Here is a 26630-nt window from a genome sequence, read left to right as displayed (position 1 = left end):
GTGAAACATGCAGCAAAAAATGTTAGTGAACAAAGGCAACAATGGTACGCTGTAGGAACACTATGGGAGGCGGAATGTAGGAATGCAGTATCTGTACAACGGAGAGAAATAGGAATGTCGGGTAAGAAGATTACAAACGAATACCCATCCGAAGAATCCAATTATGCATAAGTAATGGCAAAGCAGTGGTGGCCCAAGGAGCACAAAAAAAGTGAATGAAACGCTGAGAAAAGTTCTACCACAGATGTTCTCGGATGAGGCATTCATATGGGGTCGCATCACAAATGTCCGCCATGACCATCGATGGACATTCAACAACCCGCATGCAATTGTAGAAACGAAGCATCATCAGCGTTTCCAATTCCGTGTTTTGGTTGGTATTATTGATGACGACGTTGTGACACAACACTTCTTACCACAGCGATTGAACGCATGCAATATCGTATCTCCAGTTTTTAACCTAGGGCCTAACTATTCTAGTTAAAGATGTGCCACTGAGGACACGGCAGTATATGTAGTTTATGCATGATGGCGTTCTTTCCATTCATGTCCCACTATTCGTGCATATCTGAACGAAAAAATTCAACGCAGGTAGGTAGATCGTGGAAGCAAAGGAGTATGACCCCCAGGTTCACCCGACCTGATTACCCTAGACATTTTTTCCTGTGGGGTTACATGAAGAGTCTTGTGTATACATGGCTCGTGCTTGGTATTGAAAATCTGTGCTAGTGCGTATGAACTGCATTTGCTACACTACGAAAAACTCCAGCGTTATTGCCAAAAGTCAGAGAATCCTTACGTCATCGTGTAACTGTCTGTCTCGAAGAACAAGGAGGACATATTGAACACCTTCTTTAAGACAGCATTATGTTGACCACGGTAAGTACAATACCTCTTGTTTTTACAGTACACTGGGCTTCATCTTCCGTACGAGTTTTGTACGATTTGCACGTATCAACACTAAGAGTGTTTAACAGTTTCTTTGTGGCTCCCATGCGCCGCCACTGTTCCGCAGTACGTGCGCATAATTGGATTCTTCGGATGGGGTTTCCTTTGATATCTTTTGACCGACATTCTTATTTCTCTCCGTTACAAAGATACTTTATTCCTACATTTCGCCTCCCATAGTGTCCCTACAGCGTAGAAATTGTTGCCTTTGTTCACTAACATTTGTTGCTGCATGTTTCAAGTAACATTCCCTCCTACAATTTTTCAGTGTAAATTGTTCACTTTTCTCCATGTTACATTCACTTTGTTTGTGCCCCCTCTAGCGCCGCCACTCTTTCGCTATCATTTGTGCATAATTGGATTCTTCGGATAGGGATTTCTTTGATATCTTTTGACCCGACATTCGTATTTTTCTCTATTGAATTTCTTGTGATATTGCAAATTCCCGCCTCGGAAGGCGACATTTCAGACGCCTCTAGCGTCCAAACAAAGCCCCATTCACGCAATGTTCATATGACATTTTTTGCTTGTTTTTCCCTGTAGATTCATCTCCCGAATTTTCCGTCATTGATGCACGACCGCCCTGTATAGACCCTATGTAAAATAAGCCCTTTCGTCTTTCTGAAGTAACCCTATCAGTTTTGCTTCAAATTTGGCAGAGAGGAGCAAACTGGAAATAAATCGTCACGCCTTTTTGTTTATGCGCATAAACATTCTAAGGGTTAAACGTGCCTCCTGAAATACTATAAAATACGCTATAATGTTTGTGCGTATAGTTGATCTGCCAAATTTGAAGAAATCGTATGAAGACACGACACTTGTGAAACACGAAAGGCAATATCTTACATATCCAATATCTACATACAACTTCATTCGCTTCGGTTTACTCCTCACGCCACTCAACGCCTCTGTCCACTCAACAGTTTTTTTTCTTTGAAGAAAATACGAAACACGTATTCCTTCGTCTTACCTCTACAATATTTGTGCACATTTCATCCACTTCGGTCCACTTCATTTTGCCTTTCGGGGTCAAATTCCAAAATTTTGGACGGGGGCTTTTTCCCTAAAAAGCGTTTTCCCCCCGAAAATAAAAAACGCTTATTCGTTTTTTTTGCCTATTGTTAATACACAAAGTTATGTTGCAATTCTACATGTCCTTTACACACATCTGACATACTGTTACTAGCACTTTTGATTTTTCGTGATCAAAGGTTTGGAGAGGTCGGTGCCTCACCCAGCTGTTTTCTCCAGAAAAACATCAAATCGGAATCCTCATTTTACGTCTGCAGTATCTGTGGACAATTTCATTCACTTGGGTTCATTTCTTCTTTCTTTCGGGCGTCAAATTTCAAAATTTTGTGTGGGGGCTTTTGAAACCTAAAACCGTTCTTATGCAGAACATAAAAAACCCGTATTTGTTTATTTCTTTTCCTATTGTCCATACGCAAAGTTATGTTGCAATTCTTCATACCCTTTACACACATCTGACATACTGTTACTAGCACTTTAGGTTTTTCGTGATCAAACGTTTGGAGGGGTCCGTGCTCCACCGAACCGTTTTTCCAAAACATAGGAAATCGGTATCCTCCTTTTACGTCGTCAATATCTGTGCATACTTTCATTCACTCCGGTTCACTTCTTGCCTTTTGGACGTCAACATTCAAAATTTCGGGTGTGGGCCTTTTCCCCCTAAAACCGTTTCTCCGTAGAACAAAAATCCCGTATTCGTTTATTTTTTGCGTGTTGTCCATACACAAAGTTATGTTGTAATTCTTCATGTGCTTTACACACATCTGAAATACTGTTACTGTTTGATTTTTCGTGATCAAAGGTTCGGAGAGGTCCGAGGCCCACCCAACAATTTTTTTTTCAGGAAAATACGAAACCCTTAATCCCTCATTTTATCTCTACAATATCTGCACTGAATTTTATTCACTTCGGTTCACTTCATTTTGCCTTTCGGGCGTCAATTTTCAAAATTTTGGATAGGAGCTTTTGCTCCTAAACCGTTTTTTCCGCAGAAAATAAAAAAAACAGTATTAGTGAATTTTTTGCGCATTGCCCATACACAAAGTTTCGTTGCAATTCTTCATGTCCTTTACTCACATGTGATATACTGTTACCAGCACTTTTGATTTTTCGTAATCAAAGGTTTTGAGGGGTCGGTGGACCACCTAACTGTTTTTTCATTAAAATAAGAAACCCGCATTCCCTCCTTTTTGTCTACAGTATCTGTGCACAATTTCACTCACTTCGGTTCATTTCTTTTTGCATTTCGGTCACCAATTTTCAAAATGTTGGGAGTGAGATTTTGCCCTCTAAAACAGTTTTTCCTCAGAACATAAAAAACCAGTATTCGTTTATTTTTTTGGCGGCTTGTTCATACACAAAGCTATGTTGTAACTCTTCATGTCCTTTACACACATATGACATAATGTTACTAGCACTTTTGATACTCCTTATTCAAAGGTTTGGAGGGGTTCGTGCCCCACCCAACCCTTTTTTCAGGAAAATACGAAACCCGTATCCTCATTTTATGTCTAAAATATCTGTGCACAATTTCATTACTTCGGTTCACCTCTTGCCTTTCGAGCGTCAACTTTCAAAACTTTGGGTTGGGGCTTTTGCCCCCTAAAACCGTGTCTCCGCAAAACATAAGAAACCCGTGTTCTTTTATTTTTTGCGTATTGTCCATACACAAAGTCATGTTGCAATCTTTATGTCCTGTACACGCATGTGATATACTGTTACTAGCGCTTTTGATATTTCGTGATCAAAGTTTTGGACGGGTCCTTTCCCCACCCAACCGGTTTTTTCAGGAATATTCGAAACCCGTATTGCCTCATTTTACGTCGACAATATCTGTGTACAATTTCAATGATTTCGATTCACTTGTATTCGCCTTTCCGGCGTCAACTTTCAAAATTTTAGGTTGGGCCTTTTGCCCCTAAAACTGTTTTTCCGGAGAAAATAAAAAACGTATTCGTTTATTTTTTGCGTATTGTCCATACATAAAGTTTCGTTGCAATTCTTCATGTCCTTTACACACATCTTACATACTGTTACTCGCATGTTTGATATTTCGTGATCAAATGTTTGGAGGAGTCCGTGCCCCACCCAACCGTTTTCTCCGTTAAAATTCGAAACCCGGATTCCCTCATTTTACGTCTGCAATATCTCTGCACAGTTTCATTTACTTTGGTTCAGTTGTTCTTGCCTTGAAAATTTTGGGATTGGCTTTAATATTAAACCTTTACATTATGTATTTTTTTCTTTTTTATGAAATTCATCTTCCAGGATGGAAGGAGAGAAATGGTTTCCTCTGATATCTGTTTCTTGCCGTTCATCTTGTTCGAACTGCTTAAGTAAGATCATTTTGTAACTTTTGATGTCATCCAACTCCGTCACAATAATAAATTTGTCATTTTTAACAATTTGTTTTATTCTCTTATTTGCAGTTGGCTACACTGATATAATTGTTACAAAATTGAGGTTTGGTCCAACGCCTCTCGAATTCGCAGCCCACCGAAGCGCCGAGCTTTTTGGGTCGCCTGCTATTGCAGGAAAAGGAGAATTGCAGGTGGTAATGCACTTTTGGAGTCGTGTATATAAAAAACCAAACTGCTGGAAAAAGATTCAAGATTGCTTCCCCCTATACGAGGCTTGGTTAATAAAGTTTAAAATTAAAATTGTCCTATTTTTAAATTCAAAAAAACGAGCCTCATGTCGGTGATAGCCGAAACGTTGTCTTTAAGGGGTTATGCTGTGTATAGTACTTAAATGTTGTACGAAACAATTTACATTTTGATGTAATTTCGCATTTTTGCACAGTAAATAAAACGGACAAACCAATACTTCCGAGGTTGATTCGGTAGTCAGATGGTTAACGCGTTGATGTCTGGAATAACTGGTCGTGGGTTCAAGTCAGAGCAGTTTTAACATTTTTCATTCTAAATATGTTTCCATATATTCACATATAATATTAATATTTCTTTTCTTGCGTTTCACGTATGTTATCTTAGGTCATGCGTTCAGGTTTCGTTATATATACTTACAGTTTTCTATCTTTTCTTCAAAGTGGATTTCTATATGTTCACATTTGTTAATAGTTTTTTATATATTTCAATTTTACTGTTCATAGGTTAGCGGTGATTAGGTAAGGATATGTTTGCAGAAAATATAGAACGATGCCAAAGCACATTTTTTTTTACACAGCTATGCGTTATTTTTCCTTTATTCAGAAAGTTACTGCGAGTGTGTGCTATGCCTTCCACTCACTGTTAGTGCCGGTGGCATCAGTTTTCCGGACGTACACGCATTGTCAAATAGTTCTTTTCCTTCAATAATGACCCATAGATTATTATTCTGATAAAAAATATAAAGTATATGTGTTAAAATTGTATTGGTTTTATTTGAACATGCACACATTTTTACACTACCTTTTAGAACATTCATTCCAAAACTGGTGTCGAGTCTGGCGTAATATCACGACTATTTTTTAACTATATACATAAATCTCAGTTGTGTGCTATTGTTCATAATGTACATGAATACAAACAAAGCTTTTTAGACTGAAACTATGCTGTGTGACGGCAGTCTTCTAGAACGAATTTGCTCGTCCATGCGTCTGTCAACGAATATCAGAGCAAAATGGTTAGAAAATATAGAGAAACGTTTCTTGCAATTGGTTCAGCCTCCAAAGAATAGGTTCCTTCTTATTTAACTCTCTATTCAAACCTGAATTGGTTCAAGTTAACCATTTCGAATTTCAGCGTTTATCGCTGTACAGTGAATATTGCAATATAGCGAAAATAATTTGTTTGCTAACGATTCAGCGTCTTAACACAATTTCACTACTATCCAATATACCTTTTCGAGAACGAACATGGTGCAAATTTACTATTGCATCCAATCTCAAAAGTAATTTTTGTGTAGAATAAACGGTAAATGCTTTCATGATGCTGTTTCTTATAAATATTTCAGCGTCCCTCGAGTAGATTCAATTTCCTCGGTTAACCGTATACTCAAACCGAATTTTCTTCAGACTAGCCATTAGTTTCATACTTAGCTAACGAAACCGTAGAACGGAACGGTAAACGAAAACGAGAAGTGATTCTTCCAAATGATCCTGTGTCTATACACAACACATAATGACTGAGTAGACCCTCTGCCAAAATGGGCTATTTTCCAAATTCTGTATTGCTGCCAGTTTCAGTACCGGTTTCGTCGTTTGTTGCTGTAGAACGAAGACGGTAAAAGGAAAGTGGAAGCGGTTTGCTGCCAAGAATTCAGCGTCTCAAAACAACATATCGCTATTATCCTGGATATTACTAGTACTACTGGTTTCAAAATTGATCTCCGTAGAAAGAACACTGTAAAAGCTATCAGGAAGCGACTTTTTGCATGGGATGATGCATCACAAGCATAGGTTCCATCTTCTGCGTTGAATTCTTAATCAAACCAAACCAGGTTATACTAGCCACTTCCAATTTTAAATTTTATCGCCAGAGTACGGAAACATAGCAAGGAGACGTCTTTCAAAAAACAATTGAGCTTTGAACATAAAATGACTACAACACTCTACCAAAAGAAGAAATAGCTCAAATTCAACATTAATTTTGGTTTCAATAATTATTTCTATATGACAATCGCGGTAAGAGTTATAGAGGTGCGTTTTTACAATCAGCTGAGCGTTCTAAGATAAGGTTCCACATTTTCCACTAAGCCCTATTCAAGGCGGAGTGATTTAAATTAACCATTTGTGGTCTTGATATTTGTCATTGTAGGATGAAAACCGTAACAGACATTAACAAATGGTTTGTGCAACTGATTGAGGGTCTGTAGTAGGCATATCATAACCAACAGTACGTTACGAAATCGGAAATTACTGAAATTTTCTACACTGGTAATTTCAATACTGATTTCTGTAGAGTAAAGACGATTAGAGATATCGAGATACGGTTTCGTACAATCGATTCAGCTTCTCAATAATACGTCCATCTCTTCCGTCCACCCTCTATTCAAACCGTGAGGGTTTCAAATTAGCCATTTCTGATTTCAGCATTTATCCCTACAGAACTGAGAAGGTAACAGACAGCGAAGTGCGGCTTTCTGGAAACATTTCAATTTTTAAATTATACATATCGTGATTACCACAGAGCTCTCCCAAAAACGAACGGTTTTCAAATTTACTGTTACATCCGATTCGATATAGTTTTCAACTTCCGTTGCCATAGAACAAGCAGATAACCAGAATCAGTTTTCTGCACGCGACTCAGCGTCTGTATACAATATATAATGACTATTCAGGACACCGTCAAATACGGAAGTACTTCAAATTTACTATTACTTCCAATTTCAAAACTTATTTTCGTAGAGGTGGAATGCTAAAATCTATCACGTTGTAGTTTCCTGTAATCGATTCTGCATTCAAATAGTACGTTTATTTTTTCCGTTGAAATTAAATTCAAACTGCACGTGGTTAAAATTATCCGTCTCCGGTTTGAACATTTATCGCTACAAAACGAAAGTGGTAACAGGTATGTAGCAGCTGTTGTTTAGTAAGTGATTAGTAATCCTGCTATTTAATTTTCATAGAGAAAAAGTGTATAAGATGTCGAGCAGCTCTTCTGCGATCGGATCAGCGTCCCAACGATACCTTCCACCTTCTTCCTTAACTTTCTATTCAAATTAGAAATGCTTCAAATTAACAATTTTTTCAACATTTATCTCTATAGAAGTGAAAGAGTAACGGATAAGTGAAACCTGTCTATGTTGGCCACCATTGGTTTCATCGAAAAGTGGCCAACTTACACAGGTGGCCAACTTACAGAAAATAAGTGTGATTTGTGTATGTTTAGAATAGGATTTCTAGTATTTTTGACCGTAAAATTTTAATAAGCAGTGGCACGACAGCTAGTTATAAATAATGTATATAGAGCAATCATAAAAATATACAGTACTAGAAAATATTACTATAGTATGTTTAATATATGTGCATACCTTTCTCTTCCTGAAAACTAGTCTGGTACATTGGACTATTCGGATTGAAAACACAATAACACAAACAACCATGAAATAGAAGCGTATGTACGCAGTTTATTGAAATTGATATAGCTCACTGATTGAAAACAAGAAAAGCTAAGTTATAAATTGAGAAATTCACATGCAATTTATGACATCTTTTTAGTAGTTACTGAATGGTGGTTCATTCTACACGTATTTGTTTTATTCTTTTAGGCAGATATGCACATTCTAATATTGTACGTGTGCGTGGGTTTTCTCGGGATTCTCCCGTTTCCTCCCACTTTCTTCATTCCACCATGTCATTCATTACTCATCATCACCGTCTCCTTTAGCCTAACCGGCATAACCGTGGGACGTAAAACTCAAAGATTTCATTTCATTTCTAATGTTGTAGTTAACTACCTCTTCCTAATGAGCTAGAAGTGTTTCCCTCGGAACAAAAGATGTTTTAAGAAAATCGCCAGGGAATTGATATCTCAAACACTCCGCTTTCTTTTGACAAGCCGACAGGTGCCAATAGTTGACAATTGAGATGTTTAGTTTTAACCTTGAGCATTTTCCGGAATTATTAAAGCTCTCCACTGACGAGAGGAGTTGATATAGCTAATGGTTTCACCAAAAGAGACAGGGTAAACAAATACGTACAACCATTTCCTGAATTCCTGTACGTGCTTTTTCTTATTCACACCTTCCTTCACCACCCCTTTATGAGGGCAGTGTTCTGGCCAATGACCTCGAAGAACAAATCATGCGAATCTATGCTTCTTTGTGTCCAGTCACAAATACAGAACATCTGTCTCTCATATGGGAATTCGAAAGAGTTAAGAAAAATCACAAAACTGTATTTTGCGTGGCCAAGATACTCAGGTAAATTTATCATTATCATCATAAGGTAAACATTGCTTCCGTGTGGCCAACTTCCAAGATAGACAGGTGGCCAACTTACAGAGTAGTAAGTAACGAATGTCTTGTGGGAAAATGCAGGTTCAAAACGAACTAGGCCAAGATAAGCAGGTGGCCAACTTAGGGAGGTGCATGTTCGGCCTTTTTTGTATATATTGGTGATTCTATCTACCTGCACAATTTTTTAAATCATGGCTGAAAGGGTGCTGAAAAGGTTAAAAATGCTTAACAATCAGCAAAAAGACGTTAAATTTTGAATATCTTACTTAGTGTGAGATGAACGAAAGAAAGTTTACGTGCTATATATATAGTTAGCATTTACATTAGGAAGACATCACATATTTTTACACAAATAATGACATCGATATGTCTACCATAGGCGGGTCACGTCGCTTGCGTCAGTAATATGCATGTGAACTGTAAAACTTTTGTGAGAGGTTGGTGTGTCAAAAGCGATAAGATAATATTATACAATACATACTCTAAGAATGGGCTATAATAATCCAAGTTGGCATGGTTTAGCGTAGGATGATATCCAGTTGAGAAGTTAAATTTATGAGGTGTCGGATTTGGGATTTGTTAATCACTGGGTGAATGAGTTTCGTATATTCTTGAATGTATACTAAGGTTTAAAGTGAAGTATATATTTTAGTTTTTAAGCTTTTAATATTTGCTGCTAAAATTACACAGTGAAAATTACTATGAAAACTTCAAATGAATGTCACGTTAATTGCAATTAATTGACATTTTCGGCCTTCATTTACAATTTCGCGAACGTATGCTCAGTATGTTGTACTTCCTTGTAACCAGCGAAACAAACATCTGATCACGAGGGTGCTACCTGTGCAAAGGAATGTGCAGAAAACCAATGCTTAACTTTAACTTTTAAATTTCACAGATGGTACAGTAAATACAACCAGGACCAAGCTTATGCTTATTGTCCCTGGTTCAGAATTTGTGCAGGATCTTGATCGTACTTTAATGAGATGTGGACTAGTTTCAAGACGCAACTATGCGAAGAAAATACACTTTGTCTAAAATAGTATAAATAAAATGTATCCTTTCTTCGAAATGCGATGGTAAAATCGGAAAAAAGATTTTTTTGAAAATTTATTTTAAATGTTAATTATTATTATTATTATTATTATTATTATTATTATTATTATTATTTTCTAGTTTTTACGTTGTAAGTGTTTATAAGTTTCCAGTGTTCATTACAACATTAGACATATAGTATTACGTGATTTTATTCCTCCGTTAAAGGTACGTAGATATACTTCGTGAAGAGTGTCCGTAAGTGTTCTTCCGTGCGTATTGTATTGTAGTATCGCGGGAATAATACAGGTAATATTAATGTGAATTACGGAGGAAGAAAAAGTGATTCTTCGATATTTTTCCCAAGAAGTACGTAGATATATTTTTCCATATAAGTAGAAGCACGTTCGGAACGGATAAAGGCGTTGTTTGAAAGAGAAATGATGAAAATATTGTTTCCCAGCAAATAATTTTTTAAGTCGTATACTACAAGCCTATTGCTGTTTTTGACGTAGCTATTGATAAAAGATCTAAAGAAGTCTATAAGTTGATTTGAAGTTTACAGCTTAATTTTACAATATCCCCTTGTAAACGTAGTTTTCTATAATTCTTTTTATGCTAGCAAAATTGTGATCACTTGAATGAATCAGGCAATGCGTGATGAGGCTCTGTACATTGCCTATTAATTTTATATCTTATGGTAAATTTATGTATTATGAAATCTGCGGAATATGCCCGTTTTCATCTCGTAAGTCGTAGATCACTTGCTCACTGGTATAGCGTAAAGACACCGGCTAAGGATAATCCACTCACAACTTTTAGCGTAAAAATTAAATCTGTTCTCTTACTCGTAGGATCTTCATTTTAGTGACAGTAACGTAATAAAAGATAAAAAGTTTTCTAAATGAGATACATGCCTGGCCAATTGCAGACAGGTAAAATTTAATTTCAATCGTTTCAGCTATTTCTGTAGCTAATACCAGATTAGGTTGATGTCAAATTTTTTTGTACTGTGGTATTGTATGCAGATTGTTCGTCTTCTCTCCCTTGAATGTTTATTTCCGAAAACTCTGCTGTACGCGACTTTTTTAAAAGTAAAAAAGCTAGTGTTCCAGCTGTCCTTTCTCTAACAAAAGAGACCACTCAGATTATAATATTTGACGTACAATTTTAATCCTCTTCCCGTCTTTATGATACCCATTTGAATGAACGTAACGTAATAAAATGCCACTTAAATAAACACGCTCAACATATTAAATTATATATTTCAAACAGTTCAGCTCCCTGTATTTTCTAATGTGACGCATAGCATATTTCTTCAGTTTTTCGGTATTCAGAGTGTAGCATTTATCTTCTTCTGCCTTTTTTACTTTTAGCGTAAAAGAACAAAAATGTCTAGAGTGTTTCACGATGCTAATAACACTCGTGGGGCATTGTTTGCAAAAATCCTGTAATAGCAGGATTCCAAACCTAGTATATATTTCGATTTCTGCGGAGAGCATTACAGTAGGTTATGATAAATTTTATGTTGAGAGCACAAATATAAAAGCACTAGTAATAATCTAAGAGTAACGAGGGTGCTAATGGCTGTCCATATTACCCTAACGTGAAATTCTGGAATCATTATATCATGTATTTCAAATAAGTACATAAAGATTACAAGAAATTGAAAACTCTATCCTTCTCAAAAGTAATTATTTTATTAGAATGTATCAGATGTAACTACGTTGCTGCATATCAATATACGTAAATTTAACTATCTCAAGGTATCATACTATATAAAATCGCAACTAGTAATTGGTATACTTAATGAAATCACGTATCTTCTGGAAAATTTTAAAAGATGTTATATCGTCCCTTTGTTTCTTTGTAATCATAGTAACAGTTTGTTGTAGCTGCAATTGCAAAATGTTCTTCCGATTTTTAAATTTTCTGACACAAAAAGTAACGATATATAAATAATGTTAGTGACAACGGGTCTCTATTTTCATTTATAGTAATGAAATGTTTATTCCACATAGCACAATATAAGTATTTTTGTATGTACCTGAGTTAACTTTGGTATCGTATTTATCGTGCCGGACATAAGTCTTTGACCAGGTAATGGCGACTGCTTTGCAACAAATGCAGAGTATGATAATTAAATCTGTCATATATGTAGATTCGTGTGCAGAAGATACATACTTGTGGGTCATGATCGCAGTGGGTCATGGTGAGTGGTGAGTCGTAGTGGGTCATGGTGGTGGTGGGTCGCAGTGGGTCGCGTGCTGTTCACTAACGATCGACTGACCCACCAACTCAATGACTGAATCTAATTGTGGCACCTTTCAGAATATCCGTACAGATTTTGGAAAGTACCAAACGATATGTAATGGTTACATTGTAGGTTAAGGTATTTCTAGTGTGCTGTTTCATTTCTGAATGCAATTATGATTGGTCATGACTTTTTCTACATATTGTTTTGTGAGAAAACGTTAATGATCAATAGAATATACAACTGTTTTTCGATTCGGATTATTTTAGGTTAACAGCTTGAAAATGAAATCGCTTAATGTCCAACGATTATACCTGTTAGGTTAAGGAAGACTATAATTGAAGCAAGTGAATTATGATGGACGAATTGGTGGAATGAGGAATTGGAAGTGTCCCGAGAAAACCCACGAGTACTATGTTGTCCGTCTCAACCTTAATTGCCTTTTGAACGAACCAGGCACCACACCCATCAGATTGTTTAGTAGGCGGGGTCTCACTTTCGATTCCCGATGGAAAAGCCTTTGAAATATAAAATGCCCTCGATGAATCTTTGTTCGTGTCCCTGTCGTTCAAGATTATTTAAATTACCTGTAAAACGAGAATAACCAAATTTAATAGAGATAAGTTACAGATATACTTTCCGTCCTTTTAAAATTTAATCTTGAATTCTCTGGACTGCACTATTTTTTCATGACCAAAATCAGTGATTCATGGTTAATAAAATATTGGAATCGTAAACGTTTGCAATTTCCTATATAGACGAGTTATTCTTGACTCTTACTTAAAAGAGCGGTCTTAGGGTAGTGGCTTGAGCATTCGCTTCGTGTGTTAGGGGTTCACGGTTCGATTCTCCGAGGATATTCAGAAAAAAATATAATTAAAAATTCTCTTATTTCTGGTGTATAATAAAATGAAGAAATGTCAATTTCTCTCGTTCTTAGAAATTAGAGCTCAAACGACTTCCTTCAAAAAGTAATTACATGACTTCCGAGTCTACAATCTCGATTTCTACTGTCTGAAAACTTCGGTTGTTTCGCAAAAAATTTATGAATACGAACGGGTCATTCTTCAGGCCTAGTACGAGCCATAAATTTGCCTGAAACGTCATTGTGTAATTGTTGCTAAGTGTCCTTCCACTCTTACTAGAAATAATAATAGTGTTTTCGTTCGGCATTTACAACACGTTCCATATATTCGTTCAAGAAAAAATGATAAATAATAATTATTCTGTTTTTATATTTTGAGAAAGGGTGTTACTTCGAAAGGGTATTGTGATGAAGACAAATCCTACTTACCTTCTGTTAAGGCATCCGAAGGTTCGATTTTCACATTATGGAGTAGCTGACACTTTTAACCTATCTTTTCTTTGCAAAGTATCTCTCATAACTCAATTCATCCTTATATAGGGTCCCAAGAATTTATTTTTCATTTTCGTAACATCAGTATGTTTGTTGCATTGTAGTAGGACGTAATATTGAGGTCTCAAATATTAAGTAATAACAATAACAATAATAATAATATAGATAACAAATTCCGTATGAGGCACATTGTATTAAAGCCTGAAAAATCGCCCGTAGCGTAAGCCAGAAGTTACAAAATAATCGGGATTGGAGAGGAGTGTCAGGACCAAAGGCACATACCCTCTCCATACGTTCCTACAACTAGCTAAATGTTATAACGGAAAGTTTCCCTACAACTAGCTAAATGCTATAACGGAAAGTTTCCCTACAACTAGTTAAATGTTATAACTGAACATTTCGAGGCAAATTTCGTGTAGAAAGTACGGATTCTGAACTCACAAGAGCCGTAAGAAAATTTGATTTTAATTAATAGTATTGGCGGCTAAGCTACAGAAGACGTCGATGATGAGAATGAAAGAAATATTGGAATAAAGAAAGTGGGAGGAGGCACAACACGGAGAAAGTCTATGAACACGTTATTTTTTCAGCACAATGCCCACTAGGTGGGAGCAGGGTGGAACATGTACCATTAAATTTAAAACACCTCAGTAATAATAATAATGATATTAGAAGTTTTTAAGTTGCCCTAAAATTTGTCAAAACTTACTTAAATGAAGGGTTTTCGTGGAATGGGTTCCGTACCTTCCTGAGACACCTCTACAGCTACTCAAATTTAAACAAAATTTTCCGCTAATATTTCATGTAGAAAAACTTATACTGTACGTTTTCAGGATATTAACTGTAATAAAAAGAACTGAATATAATTGAACACTAATGCTTGTAATAAACTAACTTGTGGAGTTTGCAGATGTAATTATAAAAGCTTTGCTACAAAAATATATACACAGACCGTAATTCAGTGAGCTCTGAAATACAAAGTAACAAAATAATATATAAGATTCAGTCTACATAGCAATTGTTGCTTAAAGAAGCACAATTTCGAGAATCGAGATAAGACGAGAAATGTTTACCATACTTTTCGCCACGTCTCGGTTCTCATCTCCAAAGCGTGACGATAGTGTGAGTTAACCTTGTCCCGTCTAGCATTAAAATGTTACGTCTCATCCCGATTTTGTTTTGTTTGCTTTAGAATCGAGATGAGAAAATCGTCTTTTCATGGGCAACATTACACTAAACCGAAATCTATTTTGCCTAATATCACGTTTCTGCTTGTAATGGTATGACCTGAGCGATAATAAATTTTTAATTCTTCGAGATAATTGTTATTATTACTAGTATTATTCCTGAAAATTTGATAGTTTAAGTGTTGAAACAAACGAGTATTCAAATATTTGAATGTAATAAAGTGCGTGTTATCTCCGATCAATCGCCATCAAAATTCCTAAAGTAAAAAAAAAAAAAAAAAAAATGGTCGAGGTGTATTCGGTCGAAGATTCTCCAGATTGCTGGTCAACCACCTAGAACATTTAACCACGATCAATACGCTGTAAATGTTTCGTCTTTAGTCTGGTTACGTTAAGTTTTTCTGCCTCAGCTTGGAATGTTGTATGTTATTCTTTTTCTTCGTTTCAAAAAGCTTTTCATGTTCCTCTTATGATGATATAAGTGAAAGATCTTCGGTATACTTTGTATTAGAAAGTTGACTTGCTCTTAAACCTTTTGATCGCAAGTTTATATTTTCTCCAAGTGAAACACAGATAACAGAGATTTATTTCTCATACTGCGCATTTGTTTAAAAGCAGGTGCCATTACCTGGTCAAAGACATATGACCGGCACGATATAAATGATGGTTCAATTTGATATAGTGAAACAAACTACAGCCTCTTATTTTGGGAATAGAGAGATATGGAGACTTCTCTGTTGTACTCCATTTCATATTTCTACAATATTTTATGTAATAAAACAAATTAAGTATAATCTTATCATGAAATATAGCGAATGTTTATATTCTTTTGTTGCTACTTAATCATTATTTCCATTCACATTTCCTTGTTGGTTGAACTTGTTACAGGCACTCTAAAGTATTAGCTTTCCACGGAGAAGAGGATACGTTCATTACATTAAAGGAAACAATTTCTCATTCAGATGTGGAATCACATACTTCGATGCAGTTTGGCAAAGGATTTCATCGATCATGTTTGTCAAGAAATATGCTGCCACAGGAAAGTGAAAAGCGTGATACGTACCAAAAGAGTGATAAACGCTTTAGTCAAAGTTCAACTTTGTCAAGCGGTAAGTTGGTGCATATAGGTGAAAAATCCCACATCTGCGGAGTATGTGGAATGGAATTTAGTGTATTTTCAAGATTGGCTACGCACATGTTAATTCATACAGGAGGAAAACTACACTCATGCCAAGAGTGTGGTAAGGCAGTTAATCAACGTTCAAATTTGGCCACACACATGTTAATCCACTTAGGAGAGAAGCCTCAAACTTGCCAAGAGTGTGGTAGGGCATTTAATCAACGTTCAAATTTTACTAGACACATGTTAATCCACACAGGAGAGAAACCTCACACTTGCAAAGAGTGTGGTAGGGCATTTAAGGACCGTTCAACTTTGGCTAGACACATGTTAATCCACACAGGAGAGAAACCTCACACTTGCCAAGAGTGTGGTGGGGCATTTAATCGACGTTCAAATTTGGCTAGACACATGTTAATCCACACAGGAGAGAAACCTCACACTTGCCAAGAGTGTGGTAAGAGATTTCATCATCGTTCACATTTGGCCACACACATGTTAATCCACTCAGGAGAGAAGCCTCACACTTGCCAAGAGTGTGGTGGGGCATTTAATCTACGTTCAAATTTGGCTAGACACATGTTAATCCACACAGGAGAGAAACCTCACACTTGCCAAGAGTGTGGTAAGAAATTTCGTCAACATTCAACTTTGGCTAAACACATGTTAATCCACTCAGGAGAGAAACGTCACACGTGCCAAGAGTGTGGTAAAGCATTTAATCGACGTTCAGATTTGGCCTCACACATCTTAATCCACACAAGAGAAAAAGGTTACACATGCCAAGAGTGTAGTAAGTCATTTAATCGACGTTCAACTTTGGCTACACACATGTTAATCCACGCAGGAAAGAAACCGTACATGCCAAGAGTGCGGTAACGCGTTTAATCGACGTTCAAGTTTGGCTGGACACATCCAGAGGAGAAAATATCACACGTGCAAAGAACCTGGAATGGAATTTATTCAACGTTCATACGTGTTGATCCACACAGGACAAAATCTCACACGTGAATGATGTGGCAAAGGATATAGTCTACGCTGAAACCTTGCAAGGCATTTCACTACACAAGTGAAAAACCAAATAGCGTAGCATGGTATTTACTCAAGGTTCACATATAGCAAATTAATTGTTAATCTACAGAGGACAAAAATCAGACGCGCGGAGAGTGTACAAAGACATTTATGGTAGTTCACATTTGGCAAATCACATGTTGAAGCACAGTTGTATAACAAAAGAGAAGCGTAGGGTGTTCAATAGGATTTAATTTCTATTCAGCTTTGGTAAGACACGTAAGTAGGCATAGTAAATACAAAACAATTTGACGCACTCACAATTTGTTAAGTCAATTTTTGGAAGGAATGTTAAGTCCACTATAAATACCCTTGCTAAAGACGTCTACAATAAAATTAAATGTTAAAGGAATCAGACTACATTAATTTCTTGAAATGTCCTACCTGCCCTTTGTAATGGAATGTGAGTTTTGGAAGACAAGTTGTTAAGTTTGTATTTTTGGGGCAGGTGTTACGGGAAATTGGTTCCGCATGTACCCTACGAACGGCGCTTTTGCTTTCCTCCACAGGGTTTGCTGCATAGTGAAAAGATGGCTGACGCCCAGGAAAATTTCAATGATTTCACAAGTGAATGTTTATCTAAAGATAAAATCTCCGAATATACCCCTTCCTGAGACTTCTTATATGGAAGGGAGTTAGGGACATCGAGAATGAGGGTGCATATTCCTCATGAGCTACAAGCGTAGATCCAGCGGAAAAACTTGTTCCATGTCTATTCCAACACTAGGACTCTGGACCATCTGCGTTTTGGCTGCATCTTGCTGGCCGATGCATGATTGCGGAGTTCTGTTTTCACCTTATGTATTTATATTACCCGTTTCCAGGACATTCTTTCATGCTCACTCACAGGAACTGTGGACAAATTGAAGATAAGAAGCGATCAAAAAATCAAGTCTTTGTCTCCTCCAAATCGGTTAAACTGATCAAACAAACTTTAGGTTAAAATCGTATTAAGGGTGTATGTGTCAAAAAATGACTCACTAATAATAGGGAACATGATTGCACTCCAGTTTTGACGTCTTTGATTTCAAAGCGACATTAATGGCACTCTTATCCAAAGTGTTAGTGACATCACCGGAATTCGTGCTGTATGTTCGGAAAGAGGGTGTGTACCAAAAGTTCGTCACACACTATCTTCTATTCCTTCTCGCTCACAGTCGTTACTGAAGCGCGGGATGATGATGTAAAGTGAATGTGCATGTGGGTTGTTAAAAATAAAGTTCGTACTTATGTTTCGTATTCCTTACCTATTCTTTAATGTGTGCTCAGAAGTTGTTGAGTATACTGACTTACCAACTTTTCACTCGTTTTATAAAAAAAGTTGTTAAATGAGGTTTTAAGTTTTATTCAAAAACCTACTGTTTACGTTATAAGTATCTGGTACTGTAAGGCAACGTCACACCTGTCGAAACGAACCAGCATACAAAATTTTAGACCATTGTACTAATATATCGTATTTCAACACTTATAAAATTAAAAGCGCGATCCTGTAAAATCTAGCAATAATGAGTTAGCAACTTCTGATTCTAGTGTGTCACTTGATTCGCGTTCAAGCTTGGCAAGACAAATTTTAATATACACAAGTGGAAAACTTCACACATACAACGATTGTGGAAAAGTATTTGGTCTATGTTCAAGTTTGGCAGGACATTTTAATACACAGATGAAACTCTCACACATATGAAAACACACAGGTGAAAAGAAGATTTATATGGAACTCACGTTTTGCAATGCATATGTTAAAACACGCAGGAGAAAAAAAATATAATTAAATACTAAGGAACAAACTAATTGTTCTAGGTGTGTAGAAAGGACTTAATTAATGTTTATATTTCGCAACAAATATATTAATACAGATGGCGAGGAACTGCTCGTGTCAAGACTATGAAGAATGGTATAATCGAAGTTCAATTTTGAGGAAACATGCTATCTCATACAGGTAAAAGATGGCTGTGCATAATTGTGAAAAGCGTTTACATGAAGTCCATATTTTCTTAGTGGAAAGACATTGTAAGATATGTGAAACTAGTTATTGAAAATTCATGTTTGTACATAACAAGTTATATTCAAGTTACACACGTGATAAAATATACAAATGCTAAACATCTTAGTTGTCAAAAGTGCGATATAATTCGTTCAATATCTCCTATCAATCTCACGTACTGCCAATTCACGTTTCCGCTCGCGACGACGGCAATTCGACCATGATCGATTATTTACATTTTTCAGCATTGTGCATGATGCAAATTGTATGTTTTGAAGCATTTAGGTTTAGTAAAGACAAATCATTGTTGACCAAAAGTATACGTATAAATTAAATTACAACACTGCTAAATATGAGTGAACACACTGAACGAAAGACAAAAAAAACAGCATCTAACCTAATCAACATCCATGTCACTGAGCAGGGTTGGCAAAAACCATGGTTTTTAGTAAAAAAAAAAACAAATAAACCGGTTTTTTTGGTTTAAACCAGGTTTTTTTGGTTTAAACCAGGTTTTTATGGTTTAAATAATTTGCTCTATATATTCATATCATATATGGACAGAAATAAGTTTGTTTCGCCTTGATGTTATTATGCAACAACCGGGTTATGCTAGAAGGGGTCACATAAGCTTAAAGCGGAATAAAAACCGCTTCTCGAGTTACATCCGAGAGAAATTGTCCTCCATTTGAACTCGGAACCAGGACTAATTGGCCACAAATGCGATACGTCTGCCGACTCACTCACGAAGAAATCCTGATAAAAAAAAATAAAAAAAAATACGTTGTACTGATCTTTACATGCTTCTTAATATAACTGTCAAGAGTCATTTCAGGACAAAAAGATAAACAGTTGCACAAGTAAAACCATTACACAGAATTACATATGAACAATTTCAAAGTACTACGGAGTACAGAAGAACTAATTTAGTTCAAGTTATTTAACAACGACTTTTATTGGTCCAAATTAAAGAAATACACCGACTTAATCTGCATATCAATAAGAAAAGTGAATAAAGATACGAATTATTTGAGTCCACTTTGGCTCAGACTCATTTATACATAAATAGATACCAAAGATACTTATTTCACTAAATGCCTCTCGTAAGGTCTGTATGACCCCCTCCCCCACACACACACAAAATACGGCATTTTCGATGTATTTTATCAATAGTAAACATTGAAACGAAACAATATTTAGAATTTTTCTTCGATTGCAATTACATAACAATAATAACAACTACAAAAAATCACAAAATAAACATTTATAAACTTATTAAAAAAGGTTGCTTTTGTAGTATAATCTTTTTGAGTAATGAATGGGGTATTTAGGTCTGAATATAATACGAATAATATACGGGAGTGAAACGTGATAACCCACAAATGTGTGTTCATCAAGATTTTACAAACGCTTACACTTTTCGAACATTTTTTTGTTTTTTGGTTTAAACCAGTTGGTTTTTTTGAAAAAACCAGCTGCTATAAACCATGGTTTAAACCAGCCAACCCTGTCACTGAGCTTGTGATAATGCTGATAGGCTACTTATTGCAGGGGGCAGTAATGATTGAGTGCTTTTTGCATGTTTTTTCACAATATGTAGACTCAAGGTGGGTTCAAAGTTAATCAACATCCAAGTCACTGTCCTCTTTCTGAGATTGGTGGCATGTATTGCAAGTAGTGGTAATTGTTGACTGCTTTTTGAACACGTTTATCCACAATCATTACATTCAAGGCGAGTTCTGTTGTTTTCCCTTTACCCGCAGATGTAGCAAATATCTCCTCGGATTGGTTAGACTGGTTCATCATCGGTAGTTTGTTTTCTGTATGGTGCCAAGCAAACTAGCAATTTTTTTTTGCAAAGTTGATATTTTAGGAGGAGCTTTCAGGTTTTCATTTAATAGTTCTAATGCTAGCTCGGACAGATATGGTCTTCTTGTATTATTTTTTATGTTAGGGCAGGTAAAAACGAAACAGCGGCTGAAAAATAATGAAACTTTTATTTACATTTTTATGTAAAGGCGAAACAAGAAAAAATCACGTTTTGGCTCCCTCTATCGGCAGATTGGCCGTCCACCCACCACTACCAACTTTGGGATTGTACTGAACGGGAAGTAATGTCTTTGATAATTTTCTCGCAGAGGATTGATATGTTTCAGAGTAGCGAGATGTTGCTTTAATATGACACATAACATTCTAATCCACATTTAGAAGCGGGAGATAAACGGGCTGTTTTCTAAGAACAGGGAAAACAGGTTTTCCTGAAACATCTATTAAAAATGAGCGAAAGTGGAAAAGAAATAATGTATGATGTCGAACGCTGAAAGGTCTAGTTTATTTTGTCCTGGCCAGAGTAGTGATGGGCAGTGGAAATATTCCCGGTGGGAAGGAATTTAAAAATGGGAATATTCCCGGGTTTTTTCCCTGGCCTATAAATTCCCGGGAAGGAATTTATTTCCATTTCTTTACTTTATCTTCCAAATTATAACAACCATATGACAAATTAATTTATTTTAATATATTATGATTTACTTCCAAGTTTAAAAGTTTGGAGGTTATAAAATTTAAAATTATTTGACGGTGCCTTATATAACTAATAATATGACTTTTTAAGTTCTATTTCCATTTGCACTAAAAAGTAAAGAAATTGTTTAGTATTGAGGGCCAAAACTAGCAAAAAGTAAATGATTTATGGAAGAAATGAGTTGATAGTGATTTTCAAGTAGTCAAGAAAGTACCGAACACATTTTTTTAGGGCAGTAGGGGATTTATACAAAATGGAAAGGTAAGTGGAAGTGATTTATGTGAGAAAAGAAAGTGAATTGTTGGTAACGAAGATAGAAAACAACGTGCTATGCGGGGCTCTAACCCGCCTTCATTCGCTGACGCTCACTCTGCAATACTGTCTGAATTTAATGTTGGTAACGTAATTTAACGTATGAAACCATATAACAATTGCATCGGAATAGAATATCGCAAAAACGTAGGTGCAAAAGCTGGCCCCCAAGGCTAAGGAACACCCTAAATCAGCAAAGTACTTATTTACAAATGATGAAAAGGAACCATTTTGTAAAGTAATTTAGAATTATATAGAAATAGAGATGAAGTACTATTAATAAACCCTGAACCGCCATTACTAATAGACGTCGGTTTGTCTCCTCTCTCTGCCTCGAATTTCTGAAGAGGTACTCAGACTTCTTTTACATGTGAATTAACGTATGGAATTACGAGAAATAGGTAGAATGAAAGGTCGTGTATGGCAGTGTTACGTACTAAAATATAAAGATAATTAAGTATCTTGCAAATTTTGTGAACATAAATATGTATGCGCAAATGATAAATTGGTGATACATGTATCTGCTACCATTTACCCAATCTAATTAGTTTATAACATTTATAAATTTAATATTTTTATAATATCAGTAATAGAGTCAAGTGGAACAAATCCACTTACATATAAATTTAAACTGTTTAGTGGTTTTAAAGTATTAGGTTTTATTATATTTTTTCAGACGTATTTAATTGATAGAACATATTGTAAAAAATATACATTTATGGGTACTCTCTAAATATTATAAAGTGTTAATAAAGTAACATAGTGCCGTTCAGAATATACAGATTTTAAAGAATCCTCTGTGCACAACAGTAATAATATGTTGTGATATAAAAATTAATTTAACTTTGAAATCATAATATAGTAATAAATGCAATTTTCTTTCTGATTGTACATAAATTCTCGGATAAATTCCCATTTTGGGAATATTCCCGAAAAATATTTTCCCGGGAATTTACCCATCACTAGGCCAGAGGCTCTCTGGCCGGAGAGAAAATAAGAATAACTCATCCTCTGGAAGGGTAATAGATAAATGAGATATAGTGAACCAGTAAACGCATTGAACAGGGAAGTACGTTGATTATGTAGTTGAGAATTTATTACAAAAGAATTCATTAAAATTTTCTGTTCTTCCCTTAACTTGTGCACCTGATACATCATTGTACTTTACAAGAGGTATGCTAAAAGTTTTAGAGCTAGATGTAATAAGATACCAAAATTGTTTAGTGCTGATGATGCTGGTGTCTGATTTTTTTAAAAATTTAGTCTAGGTATTTGCTGCATCTCAATAGCTTTTTTTATATTAAGTCCTACATCAGAAGTTCTTTTAAGATATGTAGCCTATTCATTTGGAAATGCACACCACAGTTCCCAAAGCTTTTTTTTTTTTATTATTATTTCGTAATGTGTGGCGACTTGTTTTAAATTTCATTGTTTTTCCTTTTTGAACAGTACAAAATATTTATTGTTGCATTAAAAACATGAGCGAAAGAATCCAGTGCCTCGTCTATTGTTCCATCTAGTAAAAGTGTCCATTGTAACACCTGTTGTATTTTACAAATTTTACCCAAAGCGGCTTTCCTTCAGTCAGGTACAAACTTTCTTTTTGAGTTGCATTGCTGGCTTCTGGGGTTGGGAGTAAGATAGGGAACGGGGAACTCGCTGTCTGGGAGAAGGAACTCTATATGAGATGACGCATTCTGTCGGAAAAATAGAGATGACATAATCTAAGCTATTATTTTTATGCGCGTTATTAAAATTGTACTATCCCACATCGAGTGCTTGAGTAGAATATTCGACAAAGGGATGTCATTTGCGTCTGATGTTATCCCATGTTTACTGTAGATCCATATCTAAGCCCAAGTTATAGTCACCAAAATGAGCAACTTTGTCACCTTGTGACATCATCTGGAAATGATTTGTGCCACGTTTCAAGTAAACTTTGAGGAATGTTCTTATATGGTCTACAGAAACACACGACGAAACTTGTTTTTGGACAGACTTACCTCTGCTCAAATACTTTCACAGTCACAACGAGATCATTCTGTGCTCTGCTGCTCCATTTATTTTAATACTACAAACAATCCGCCTCTATGGTCTTGCGGTCGTTTTTCTATGTAGAGAATTGGTTGAGAAACGGCATTCCACTGTTCCTTACCGATACTTTCAGACATGTTTCACTCACCACTAAACAGCCATATTTACGGCAAAGTCCGTAAAATTGTTTTTAATGCTTTGCATATTTTGGTAGTATAGTTTAAAGGTGGTTTTCTGTTCACTGCACTTTTGAGCAGCATTCTTCTGTACATCACCACATTAAACGCAGAGTATGGAGCACCTGATTTGGCAAACTTCTCTAGCGTGGGATCACGTTTTCCAAGTCACTCTTACTCATTTCTTGCCATCTGTGTTGAACATTGAATTTATATTAATTGAGTGTTCTGTAGCAATAAATGATAACGATATTTCACTTCATTTCCAACTGGAGATACTATCGAACGCAGACTCTAGCCGCAACCTTACTACTGGGTTCACAATGGAAATGATAAAGCACAGAGATAGCACAAATATTTTTCCCGAAGCAGGAGCACGAACTTTAACTTTTCTACGGCTTGATGCCATCTTTTTGAACTTTATGCATAGACGATCCTAAGTACATACAAAGATTTATTACTGCCAAACTTAATATACAGATTTACGGCCTGGATAGTCGCATCATCCAAAATCTATCAAAAACTTTTGATCCTCCAACCAAAAGTTTTCCTCATAGCTTTCCTTGTCCGATTACCTAGTCCCACTCTGGAGCTATACCAACGCATAAATATCCCCATATTACAGTACTATATCGAAAAACTAAATCTCACCTATATCAGCAAACGCTTGCAAACTCATCACCCTTTATTCATGCAATATATAGTACCTCAATTTCGACCCCACACCAAATCGCTATCAGCATACTTCTTGTCCTTAACGTTTACGCTCTGTCACTACACTTTAACCTCGTGAGATTAATCGTTCTTAACCCTACAGTGGTAACGTGAAAGAAAATTTCATGAATGGTAACATTTTGCCTCCTGGATCCAGGAAAACTTTTGCCTGATAAGATGTGAACTAGGATTTAAATTTTTATTACATTTACAATAGTAAATACAAACACCAGACAGTGGATACGCTTCAAGCGAAACTGTACATTCATTTTTATTGAAGCAATATTTTTCTTGTTATAATTAAGTTCGATACCTATGTGGCTATTTAATTGGTTAAAAACTGGCACTCAAAATAAAATACTTATCAACTAGAAAGAAGTAAACCAGGATTTCTCCTAATAGCCGTATATTACACATAGGGAAGTTCACGTTTCAATTCTGCAGCAGTCTCCAGACATCATTTTTGCGTGACTTAGGCAAATCCACTTAGAACACTTTTGGCAAAATATCTGGTCTTACTGTGTTCATACATGTAACATAGTCCCCGTTTTCCTACTTGAGGAGGTACAGGAGCATCTTCTTCTAGAGTCAATCCAAACAACTTTGTCTCCGATTTTCGAAGCTCTATGGGATTTCGTTTATTCAGTGCTCTCTGTTTCAGTCAACTTTTCCCAGTTGCTTTACGTATTTTCGCTGTTGTAATTTAGTCGCTGTGTTCGCTGAATGTATAACATTACCATTGATCGGTTCTACACTTTAGAAGTGATAAAATAACGTCATTGGCCATCGTGTAGTGTTTCTGTCTTCGCCATATTCAGTACGTATCTGGTCTACTGTGTCCACCCCACCTTTAGTATCATTGTAAAATGTGACGATCTCTGGCTTCCTGTTATCTCCGGTATTCTCATCTAATTTGATGTGATTGTGCATATTTGAGAACAGCACTAAACACCGATTTTTCTTAGATGCGTAGGAGACAATGGTACAGTTCTAATGAAAACCAAATACACTACTGTATTCTTTCTTCCTTTTGGCATTCACAAACACGGGGGCAACTATTTCTTGTTTTTACGATTTGTCCCTATAATTGTTAACTTATTGTCCCATTCCATTGATTTAACCAAATTGCAGCTTGTAAACCGAATATTGTCAAAGGTCACTTTGCGAAATGAACCATAAATCGGTTGACACAATCTCTTTACTACTTCCTCAGGTTTGTTATCTATCTGGAACGTATCTAGTTGGGTCCCCACGTATGCTTTCATATTTGTTGTGTAGTATAATGCTTCCCTAACAAGACTAAAAAATTTAATTCCATATTTTGGAGGTCTCTTGGGCATATACATACGAAATCCACATCTTCCCCGGAATCCGACAAGTGTCTCATCCAAAGTTGCTAACATACCAATTTAGAAAACTCTTGTTGCAGTTGTTTACAAATAAAAAAAAAGTCACGAATTGGGGCTAATCTGGGGCTGAAGGTTATATCTGATTATGTTATTCATTAGCATCTTCCACTCTTTCATCCATCATATCCTGCACAGTAATCACATTCTGCTCGGTTTGGCTTCCCCGGTTCCCATCATCAGATAGAGATGACCCTACGCAGAAGACGCATTCATTTCTCTGATTAACAATACCCATGTGTTAACTTGTGCTTCGCACCTCCCCTCATTCTCCATCCTCGCTATCACTTTACAATTTTTTTTTTCATTTTCTCTAATTGTATTGCATTTCTATTGAATCTGTCTATATTAAATTGTGTGTATATATGTTTACCTACTTCATAATGCTAAGGATCAAAGTTCCATACACCCATTTTTTCTTTTTCTTTTTGTTTTTTGTTAGTTGTTATACCGTATAATTGTAAAATTTCGATAGAGCACAGACCACCACTTACATTTTGAACGTAAATTCATTTTCATCACTCACGTTACAGAGCCGTAACCTTCTCATAGGTTGCTAGCTACTTTGGCTGGCCGGTAAAA

At 36.1% G+C, this 26630-nt stretch overlaps 1 protein-coding gene across 1 annotated transcript in view; it reads left to right on the top strand.

Moving 5' to 3' along the window:
• LOC145660734 (uncharacterized) overlaps positions 1-18140 on the top strand; it is a 32734-nt gene extending 14594 nt beyond the window's left edge. Inside the window, exon 2 of the mRNA XM_081726141.1 lies at positions 15599-18140. Coding sequence (XP_081582267.1) covers positions 15599-16709 — 1111 coding nt within the window. The 3' untranslated portion in view covers positions 16710-18140. The remainder of the gene's footprint in view (positions 1-15598) is intronic.
• Positions 18141-26630: the final 8490 nt, after the last annotated feature.

The sequence above is a fragment of the Thermobia domestica genome, chromosome 9, assembly GCF_964235325.1.
Source record: "Thermobia domestica chromosome 9, izTheDome1.hap1.1, whole genome shotgun sequence".
NCBI classification, from domain to species: Eukaryota; Metazoa; Arthropoda; class Insecta; order Zygentoma; family Lepismatidae; genus Thermobia; species Thermobia domestica.
The sequence above is the reverse complement of the archived record's forward strand: the minus strand, read 5'-3'. Positions and strand labels throughout refer to the sequence as shown.